The sequence below is a fragment of the Monoraphidium neglectum genome (assembly GCF_000611645.1).
Source record: "Monoraphidium neglectum strain SAG 48.87 unplaced genomic scaffold scaffold00081, whole genome shotgun sequence".
NCBI lineage: Eukaryota > Viridiplantae > Chlorophyta > Chlorophyceae > Sphaeropleales > Selenastraceae > Monoraphidium > Monoraphidium neglectum.
Window position 1 is genome coordinate 1 of NW_014013547.1, and position 10,121 is coordinate 10,121.

Below are 10,121 nucleotides of genomic sequence, written 5' to 3' on the forward strand. Positions count from 1 at the left end.
GGGCGCGGCGGCGGTTTTATGGGAGGACGCGTGCGTAGCCGCGGGCCTGGCAGTCGCGCTGGTCCGAGAGGCCCAGCCCGGCGACCAGTGGCGCCGCGCCGTCGGCGCGCTGCTGCCCGCCGCAGCGCGCGCGCTGCAGCGCGCGGCCGCCGCCGTCCTGGGCGCCGGCCGCCGCGGCGTAAGCGGCGAGCTGCGGCCCGCGTGCTTGACGCTCTTTGCGCTTGCGGCGGACCTGACGCGGACGCTGCCGCCGTGCGGCCTGCCGGGGGCGCGCGAGGACCCGGGGGCCATGGCCGTTGCCCTGGAAGCAGCCCCCGCGCTGCTTGACACCCTGTGCTCGTTGATCGCGTCCGAGTGGTGGACAGCGGAGGCGGACGGGCTGCCGTCGCCTGCAGCAGTGATCGCGGACGCCCCACCTCCGCCTTGCGGCGACGCCCCGCCTTGCGAGCAGCTCCTGCTGCGCGTGCGGCAGCACGCATCGCGTCAGGGGTCGTCGGGGCGGCAGGGGGCAAAGCAGGGCGAGGGGCGGCAGGAGTCGTCGCAGCAGCCCGGACGGCGGCAGCTGCAGCCGGGTCAGCGGCGTTCAGGCAGCAGCGTAGATGCAGCAGCAGGAGCGACGGCAGCGATTACGACGGCACCAATAACGGCAGCAGCACCAACGGCAGCAGGAGCTGCGGCAGCGGCATCAGGGCTGTCAGCACCTACAGCGGTTGCCCTTGCGGCGGCTGCTGCTCACGTCGCTGTGGCAGCGTCACCAGCAGCCGCTGACGCTGCCGCAGCGGCTGCTGCAGCGGCGCCGGCGGCAGCGGTGCAGGTGTCGGGGGCAGCAGGAGCACAGCCGCCGCGTCCGCCTGCAGGCCAGCGAGAGGGGCCACCAGGCATGGCCCCAGGCCCCGCACCCCCAGCGAACCTGCCCGGGCCCGCACCATGCCGCTCCTGCGCGGCGTGCGGCAAGCAGGCGGAGCGCGACGGCGTGCGCCTGCGGGTGTGCCGCGGCTGCCGGGCGGTGTCCTATTGCTCTGTCGAGTGCGCCCGCGCGGACTGGAAGGGGGGCCACCGCACCTCGTGCAAGGCAGCGCAGGCAGAGAGGGCTGCGTCAGGCGTTGGCGCTGCCCAGCCGGCGGCAGCCAGTGCAGGGTGGACGCAAGGGGGAGCGGGGAGCGCCGCGGGGTGATGCGTAATTGTTCACTGCTTCAAATGTTGACTGTGTACACCATGCAGGGGTTTCGACGCCTGAGCTAGTTTTGCTGACACAGGAGAAAAGGCACACACCTGATTGATCTGAGCAGGCCAGGGACACCGCCCCCCCCATCATCCTTTCAAAAATGCCAAATGCCATGTAATGTTCATACATGTCATGTGTTCTGCTGCTGCTGCTGCTGCTGCCGCTGCTGCTGCCGCTGCCGCTGCTGCTGCTGCTGCCGCTGCCGCTGCTGCTGCCGCTGCCGCTGCTGCTGCCGCTGCTGCTGCCGCCGCTGCTGCCGCCGCTGCTGCTGCTGCCGCTGCTGCGGCTGCGGCTGCTGCTGCTGCGGCTGCTGCGGATGCTGCTTGTCACCCGGCGACAACTGTTCCCCCTTGAGTAGCAACGTGAGCACCGGCCCCTGCAGCAGCTGGCCCGCCACAATCGACATGTGAAACTCGCCGGCTGCCCCTGCCTGGGCACCTCTAAGTTCACCGGGAAGCTGCTTGCACAAGGGCTCCATCGCCTTGCAGGGCGTGGTTCGGAAGGGCGGCGCTAGGCCGCCCCTGATCGGCACATCCACGCCGTCACAGCTTCCACGCACATCCTTCACTGTGAAGCGCAGCGTGTTGCGCGCCGGCTCTGGCAGCGACAAGCCGCCGACGTATCGCCGCCCGGAAGTGCCTTCCTTGGCAGGGTGGTTGGGAAGGATCTACACAGGCAAACTCGCGAGGGGTTGCAGGCGGCTGCCAGCCGCCAACTCAAGCCTCAGTGAGGCGTGTAATCGGGTGTGGCGGGGCGATTTTGCGTGGCGATTTTTTGCTTGTGCGTGCGCAGCGCGCAGCGCTGGCTGCCGCTGGTCAGTGCCGGTCAAACCCCCAGCCCACTTCTCGTGGCTCCGTGGCTGTTATGCACGCTGACAGGCGTTTTCAGAGCTGCATTTAGCGGCTGCTGGATCCTACTCACGGGCCACTTCCCTTGTTCGCAGAAACGTGCGTCAGCCAGGCGGTCGACTCTCGCAAAAAAAGCGCCCACACACGCCACAATCAATCATTTCCAATGGGTTCGATCTTCACCAAGGCTTCTCCTTCGAGCTTACAGGCTGCGAGTATAAACCCTCAGGGTTCCGCCTCCACAAGGTTGCGCAGCGCTTGCATTGCACAATCGCAGCGCGCGCCGGCACCCTTCCCTCCTCTCCCGCCCCCAACTTCTTGCAGCATCGGGCTACACCCAGTATGCACAAGACTTTCGGACTTTGCGGCCGGTCCTTAAACTGGTCCAGCTTGTTGCCTTCGGCAAGCCGCGGCGGTTTCCACCGCTTGCAGTGGCACCCCTTGCTTGCTAGGACCTTTCGGGTGTCCTGGTTAGATGCCTTCGGGCGTTGGGCAAGGAAAGCGACACGCACGCTGTGCTGTCACGGGTCTTGCGTCGACCCCTTCTTGCAAGTGCCTTCGCGGCACGCCGCGGCGGCCTCGGCTGCTTGCAGTGGCAGCCCTTGACACCGTCTGGTCGACGCGAGGCCTTTCGGGATAATGCAAGGGGACACACCAGTGCAGAGAGCAATCAAAGCACCCAAGCCAGTGAGCGGTGCCATTTATTTTGGGGCCCAATTCGCAGCACACCTCCTCGTGGTGGGCCCTGGCACGGCGGCGGGCTCGACCCATGCCCGCCTGCCAACCAAGATGCTGCTGTTTCATGTGCAGACCGCTTCTGTGCCTGTTTGCGTTGGGTGTGTGTTCTTTCAAGTTGGGGGTGGCATCTGGATGTGGTTGGGTGTGTTGATTCCTAGCAGACACGTGAATGTGTGAGTGCAGCTGTAGTACATTACATAGGCTAGGGCAAGGTTTGAATGGGGCGAGTGCACGTGTGCTCGTTCAACACCAGCACTGTTTAAGGCTGTGCCTGCGCTGCCGGCAGAATCCTGCTCGCGGCCCTCCCTCCCCTCAACCCCCTTCGTGACCAAGCTTCAAACATGGTTTACGCAGAAGCAACTCGGATACAGCGGGGGGCTGCCCCCTTTCTGCTGGGTGAAGCGGTTGGTGCCCCGGGCGTTCATGCAGCGGGAGGACGGGGATCAGGCGCCACTCTGGGTTGCGTCGCTTACTGTGCGGGCCCGTTGGTAGGGATGCGGCGCCGTAGCTGCCGCCCGGGTGCGCCACGCCCTTTTATAGCTTGTCACAGCTTGTGGCAGTAGCTGTTATATGTCCTCTTTGCAGACCCGCCGCGCGCGCCGCCGCCGCCGCGGCCGCGGCTGACGCAAGGGGATCAGCAGCGGAGGGGCCGGCACACGTGGGGGCGCGCGCCGGCCGCGGCTTGCTGAGGAGAGCCACTGCCGCTCAGGGGCTTCCAGCATGCAGGATGAGGTGTTTCCTACGTACCAAATCAAGCCCGGTGCAAGACGCGCACGGCTACGCAACCCCCTTGTGAATTTTAAGCTCTGGGGATTGGCGACGCTGCAGGATGTGGGATGCACCGCACCCGCCTGCACCTGCAGCTGACTCATGGTTGGGGCAACGAGCACCATGCCACAGTCCAAGCAGGACTTATAGGTGGGTGGGACTGTATAGTTGTCACCAGTGCCATTTATTGGGGTGCGGCGCTGTGCAGTCAACTTGTCATTTGGAGGCTTCCGCTGCACGTCGCAAATCCCTCAACACCTCTGGTGCACAATCCACCATCAAATTGTTGTCAGGGTTGGTTACACAGAGTCCCATCCTGCCAAGGCGACCCCTTCCCTCATGCGCTGCTGCCGCCCCCGCCGCCATCCCACGCCGCCGCTCCCGCCCCGCCGCGGCCGCGCCCGCCGCTGCCACTGGGCACCGCGGCGCCCACCGTCGCCGCCGTCCGAGCCGCAAGGGCGAGCGCCTCTCGCCGCAGGCGCGACAGCTCAGCGTCCTGGGCGTCCCGCGACTGCTGCAGCGACAGCACCTGCTGCTGCAACGTTGCAACCTGCTCATGCAGATGGCAGGCGTGCGCGGCGCAACGCGGGGCTGTTTGGGCTGGCGGTGCATGGCATGTGATGGGCAGCGCAACGGCGCTTCGGCAGGATCAGGAAAGGAGTGCCGAGCACGAGCCGAGAGCAGCCACGGACAGGAGCGCCATCAGACGTCATGCTTGTGGATCCTCGGGTTCCCCCGCCGCCCACCACACCCTACCTGGCTCTCCAGCATTCGGTTGCGCTCCCGCGCCGCCCCCAGCGCGCCGCCGGTGCGCTGGCCGTCCGCTTCGACACGGAACTCCCTACAGGAGGTTTGTGGGGAGTGCGCGGCAAGCGGAACGCACATTTTCTTTGGGTTTGCCGTCAAGCTTGAGAGCCCTCCTCCTGTTGGCCGCGCGGCCGTTGCCACCGACTGCGGCTCCTTGGTCGTGTTTGTACATGTGCGTGGCTGGGCTCCTTGGAGGGACAATCGCAAGGGTGGCAGGCAATCCAGGCGGCGTGGGCGTGGCAGGGGCGCGGCTGGGGCGTGGCACTCACCTGGCCCGCATGCTGGAGAGCAGCCCCTCCAACTCGGCCACGCGGCCCCTCTCACAGCCGAGGCGATGCTCGAGGCTCGCGTTCTCGGCCTAAGGGATTGTGTGTGTGTAAGAGTGTGTGTGTGTGTGTGTGTGTGTGCGCGCGCGCGTGGGCATGTGACGTGCGCTCACGTCGCACAGGTGCGCGCCCTCTTGCATGTGTGCAGGGCTATGCCCCTCCTTTGTCACCACAGGGGCCTGGGTGTCCAAGTACATGCTTGCTCCGACGAGGCATCGGGAGCAGACAACATGCAGCGCATCAGCAATCGCCGCACAAACGCGTGCTCAGTCAACCGTTCCGCCCAACCTCCCCCGCAACTACACACACACGCAAACACACCTATACACACACACACTCACAGAAACACACATACACACACACGCACACACATACACAGACACACACGCGCGCACCTCCATGTCGCTCAGCCGCGCCTGGGCCATGCCCAGCTGCGCATCCATGGCCGCCAGGTGGCGCTGCTGCTCCTCACGCGCCCTCTCAAGGTCCAGCCGCACCTGCGACCCCCCAGGTTGCCGAGACATATTGAGGTGTGCTTGACAACGCGCCGCGCTGTTGTGATGCAAGCAACGGCATGCTGGGCTGTAGAGGTTTGCGCGAGATGTGCCTCAAACAAATGTTGTGTGAGTGGAGCCTTTGCCAGGGCTGGATGAAATAATGTACGCACAGGACGGCGCGACATCCGTCGCATGCCAGTTGTTTTACTGAACCAGACGGAGCCTATCGCTGGATCACTTGCGGACGTGCGCGTGGCGCAGGCGCCCGGCCGTGGCGCCCCAGCCACCGCGGCGCGGGCGCGAGGACAGAGCGCCGCCCACCAAACCCGGCAGCGGCGGGCGCGCAGCGTCCGGGCCGGCACGCGCCACGTGCCCCCGTCGCCGCGCCCGCCGCGCGCGGCTGGCCCACCTGCTGCGCCGCGCGGAGCTCTCCGAGGAGGCCCTCCCTCTGCCGCGCGATCTCGCTGCCGTCTGCAGCGTCCCTGCTGCGCTGCCGGCTGAGGTGGTCGACCTGCCGTTCGTATGCCTGGTGGATACAGAGCGTGTAGGTGTGTGTGTGTGTGTGTGTGTGCGTGTGTGTGTGTGTGTGTTTATGTATTGTTGTGGCGGGCTAGGGGTTGGGAAGGGTAGAGGATGCATTTTGAATAGGACAGGATGGCCGGAGGGCCAACGGCCCCCATGCTTTGGACAAGACCTGGACCGTGCTTCGACCCCCGATGCTGCAACGGCTGCGGGACGTGACGGCTCTGGAGCATTGCCAGGATCTTGCGACCCGATCGCACACGGCGCCTGGACCTCCTCTGGAACCGGGGGTTGACGCCCTACTGACAATCGCACGCACAGCAACGATCGCAGCACTGCAAAACAGCGACCAGGAACGCGACGGTGCACCATCAACAGCCAGCGAGAGGGATGCAGAGCGACGCCGTGCTGGCACGCCACCCAGAGGCGTGCCCCTCTCGCCTGCAGGTCCAGTAGGTACTGGTTGGCCGCCATCTGGGCCGCGCGCGCGGCCTCCTGCAGCGACGCCACCTCCTCGCCGGCCGACGCAAGCGCCGCCTCGCGCATCGCGGCCTCCCGCTCCAGCTGCAGCACCGACGCCTGCGGAAATCAGGGTTTAGGGTCGGAGGGCGGCTGGGTGTGGGGGGGGTGAGGCTGCGGGGAGGAGGGGCGGGGCGCAGGACGACGCCAAGGGGTTGAAGGCTGGGCTGCAAAGATCATGGGATGGAGCGTCGCCTCACACGACCTCCACTTATCCTCCGCGGCTTTGAGGCGCCCCGAGCTGACGTACAGAAATGAGAGTCGCGCCTGCAAGCGGGACCGCTTTTCAATCCGCCACTAGCGAAAGGGCAAACGTCTCCGCGCGCGCGGCCGTGTCCCAGCGGGCGCGCCCCGGCGCACCTGCGCCCGCCGGTGTTCTGTTGCGAGCGCCTCGTACGCGGCACGCACGTCCTCGACCTCGGACGCCTTGGAGCGCGCGGCAACCTCGGACGCCGAGAGGCGGCGGCGCGTGAGCGCCAGCTCCTCGTCCAGGGCCGAGCACTGCTGCTGCAACGACGCCAGCTCGCTGCTGACCACCTGCAGGCCAGGGCGATGGCATTGGAGCAGTGCGCGTTTGCATGCTGTGTTACTCGTCGCCTCCGTGCCGAAGACAGTGTTGCTTGGGTGAAAAAGGCGGGCGAAGTGAGACGGTCAGGGACACCATGAGGTCGCCTTGTTGAGTTGGCAGGCGCGGTGAAAAAAGCAGGGCCGGCGACGGCCAGCAGCTGACCTCGAAATGCAGACGGGAATCAAGTATTAACCCTGGGTTCGTCAAATCCAAGAGCCTGCCTGCGTACTGCCTGCGTCAAGAGCACCCCCGCTGGCCTCGCAGGACACTCCTTGGACGTGCAAACCTGCCCTGATCGCGCCGCCCGTCGGGGCCTCAACTTATCCTGGTCAAACAACGCCGGTCAAACCGGACAAACGCGCGGTCAACGGGGAGGAGCGGGCCCCACCCACCTGGTTCTCCCTGACCAGCGCCTCCATGTCTTCCCCCAGGGCGCGGTACTCCTCCCTCAGAGCGCCCTGCTCCCCCTCAGTGGCCCCCAGGTGACTCAGGGCTGACTCCAGCTGCGACCTCAGGGCGGACACCTGTGGTGATGGCGCGTGTCGTGCAGATGCGGCGAGTCCGTTTTGCGCCCCAATCCATCGCGACACAGCAGCGGGCGCGTTGCAACAGGGGTCAAGAACACACATGGATCATTGCAACGCAGCCTAGACACGAGCTAATTCCGCGAGCTGCTGCACTTGACAGCAAAATGTATGTTTTTGTATGCGCAAGCGGGCACAGGCTCCATGTGTCACTAGTGGTTCACTTTTGCACAGCCGGCGCCCAGCCGCCCCACCTCCAACGCGAGCTCGTGACACCGCGCATCCGCAGCCGCCACGCGCCCCTCCGCCGCCGCAAGCGACCGCGCCTGCGGGGCGCAGAGGTGGGTGCACATGCGTGAGGGGCGACGCCCTCTCAGGCCTCCAAGCAGCTTGCATACGTCGCGAGCCCCTCCCAGCGGCCCCTCCTCGCGGCAGCTGCAGATGAGAACTTGCAAGCCTAGGTAGATCTCGTAATCTTGGGCGCAGATCCCACCTGCGCGTCTGCCGCCTGCCGCGTCTCCGCCAGCTCGTGGTCCAGCTCAGCAAGCTGCTCCTCCCGCGCGTCCAGGGACCCCTGAATTGGATGGCACGCGTTCGCCGACGGCCGCGATGAAAGGACGGACGAAGTCAGGGCGGCGCATTCATCCCGCCGCAGCTCGCCCATGCCAATGACGCGGCAGGGGCACAAGCATGTTTACAGGGCGCGGGCGCGCTGCAAAAGCGTTTGGGAAGCGGGCAGGCCGCGAGCGTGCGCATGTGTGCGTGCGCACCTGCAGGGCGTCCTTCTCTGTGTCCAAGCTGCGCAGGGCCTTCTGCAGGTTGCGGGCCTGAGAACAACAGGTTGGACGGATGTAAGCAAATGACTGGGTTCATCGGTTTGATGAGTATTGACCAGGTACGGGACAGCAATCGCGCCGTTGGCAGAGCGTGCAGCTTATGTCAACTGCAATAGGCCCACAGACAGGCGTGGCCAAGCCAGCTGCATCAGCACGTGCAGCGCGCCCCCCACCCCCCAGCGTTGACGCGCAGCCCAGCACGGCAGGCGTTGAAGGCACAAGCAGTGTCACCGATTCCCCACTGCTGTGGCCCCACCTCGGCCGTGGCCGCCCCAAGCTCCTCCTCTCGATGCTGCAGGCGCCCCTCCGCATCCGCCAGCCGCAGCTGGGCGGTGCGGAGGTCGGACGCCAGGGACTGGGGCAGCGATGGGTGAGGCGACGCGATGGGAGGGCGAAGCACAAGGTCAAGCTGATCAAGCTTTGATGTTGGTGGTGCGCCGCACCCAATGGGAGCGCGGAGAATGGCAGAAGAAATCGAAGGGGCATTCAATTGGGTGTGGCCCAAGCTGTATCAGAAGGCAGGGGCGGGGCTGTCGCAGGCACAAGGGCGTGTCTGATGTGGGGATGCCGGGATGCGGTGCGTGCGAGCGCAGCTGGGGCCGAATCGGGCCCCCATGGCCGCGGCATCCACCTTGACGTTGCTCATGTACTCCTGTACCGTCGCATCCCCCCTCAGGCTGAGCGTCGTCAGCGCGTCGACCGCCGCCTCCTTGGCCGCCAGCTGCGCCTTAACCTCGGACTGCGCGGCGCGCGCCTCGGACAGGGAGGCCTGGGAAGCTTCCAGCTGGGATCGGACCTGGGGGCGCAGGGAAGAGGGGCGTGCGCCAGCAGAGAGGGTGCAGGGCAGCCATTTGAACCACAGCGCCAGGTGGTGACGGTGCGCTGACACAGGTATAAGTTGAGCGTCCGGCTGTCGAGCACTCGATTCCTGGTGCAAGTCGGCAGCACTTATGGTCGCGGGGTGGGCCAGCTGTGGGCCACAGGCAGCAGAAGCCGCACTACTTTTCATGCAGTGGGTTGACGCTGTCAAACAAAGTCAAAGCGCCGCACCTGGGCAAGCTCCGCCTCCGCCTCCTCGCAGAGGGTCTCGGCGCGCCGCGCCCGGTCGGCGTACTCGCGCCCCTGCGCGCGCGCCGCATCCTCGCGCTGCCGCGCGGCGCGGGCGGCGTCCTCTGCCGAGGCGAGCACGCCCTGCGACAGGTGCGCCGAGGATCGGCACGCAGAGAGTGACGGGTAGATTTCACGAGCCCAAACTTGGTGACAGTAGGTGCGTTGTTGAATTTGCAAGCATTGATTTGGTTGAAGAGGCACATTGAGCAGATCGGTTTCGGATTAGATTCAAAAACAAAAATGCATCAGCCGGGAGGTGGTGAGTGATTATCGCGCATTGAACACCTGCAACCGCTCCAGCTCCGCCTCCCGCTCTTCCAGCTGCTGCTGCAGCCCCGTCAGCCGCGCCCTCAGCCCCTTCTCGCGCACGTCCGCGGCCGCGACGCTCGCGCCGCCCTCGTCCGCTGCGCTGCGGAGGGCCTGGGGCGGCGCGTGGTGGTTGGGGCGGCGGTGGTGGCGTTCGTCATCATGTGATGCATGTGATAAAAGGGCGGGCCGCTCAAGTATGCGCGTCACATGCACAGACATGCAGGCTGTGGATGCGCAACCACCCACAGCAGTCCATTCGCGCAAGGGCAGAGCAGAGCAACGGGTGACAACACAAAACGGCCCCGCTCGCCCCGCAGAGCTTGCCGCGGCGCGGCGTGCGCGCCGGGCTTCCGCGGTAGCAGCCAGCCATCGGCCTCTTTACCTGGAGCTCAGCCTCCGCCGCCCTCAGGTCTGCCGCGGCCCGCTCCTTCTCGGCCTCCGCCCGCGCCCGCGCCGCGCCCGCCGCCGCCGCCGCGCGGCGCGCGTCGGACAGCGCCGCGGCGTCGGCCTCGCGCGCGGCGGAC

At 66.3% G+C, this 10,121-nt stretch overlaps 3 protein-coding genes across 3 annotated transcripts in view; 2 read left to right on the forward strand and 1 right to left on the reverse strand.

The window, feature by feature from the left end:
• Positions 1-25: 25 nt before the first annotated feature.
• On the forward strand, positions 26-1,174 carry MNEG_0889 (hypothetical protein; the record flags this gene model as incomplete). Its single annotated transcript, XM_014050621.1, has 1 exon — positions 26-1,174. A coding segment is annotated over one exon (1,149 nt), but the record flags the coding sequence as incomplete, so codon positions are not given.
• A 178-nt stretch (positions 1,175-1,352) lies between these two features.
• MNEG_0890 (hypothetical protein) lies at positions 1,353-1,583 on the forward strand (the record flags this gene model as incomplete). The annotated part of the gene is made up of 1 exon (XM_014050622.1): positions 1,353-1,583. One exon carries the CDS (start codon positions 1,353-1,355, stop codon positions 1,581-1,583), a length of 231 nt encoding a protein of 76 aa, XP_013906076.1.
• A 2,333-nt stretch (positions 1,584-3,916) lies between these two features.
• Positions 3,917-10,121, reverse strand: part of MNEG_0891 (basal body protein) — a gene marked incomplete at both ends in the record, with an annotated part of 13,399 nt that continues 7,194 nt past the window's right edge. Inside the window, 15 exons of the mRNA XM_014050623.1 lie at positions 3,917-4,129; positions 4,336-4,420; positions 4,656-4,744; positions 5,108-5,209; positions 5,448-5,735; positions 6,152-6,310; positions 6,611-6,787; positions 7,211-7,342; positions 7,597-7,668; positions 7,836-7,916; positions 8,113-8,169; positions 8,435-8,533; positions 8,810-8,974; positions 9,229-9,369; positions 9,574-9,697. Coding sequence (XP_013906077.1) covers positions 3,917-4,129; positions 4,336-4,420; positions 4,656-4,744; positions 5,108-5,209; positions 5,448-5,735; positions 6,152-6,310; positions 6,611-6,787; positions 7,211-7,342; positions 7,597-7,668; positions 7,836-7,916; positions 8,113-8,169; positions 8,435-8,533; positions 8,810-8,974; positions 9,229-9,369; positions 9,574-9,697 — 1,984 coding nt within the window. The remainder of the gene's footprint in view (positions 4,130-4,335; positions 4,421-4,655; positions 4,745-5,107; positions 5,210-5,447; positions 5,736-6,151; positions 6,311-6,610; positions 6,788-7,210; positions 7,343-7,596; positions 7,669-7,835; positions 7,917-8,112; positions 8,170-8,434; positions 8,534-8,809; positions 8,975-9,228; positions 9,370-9,573; positions 9,698-10,121) is intronic.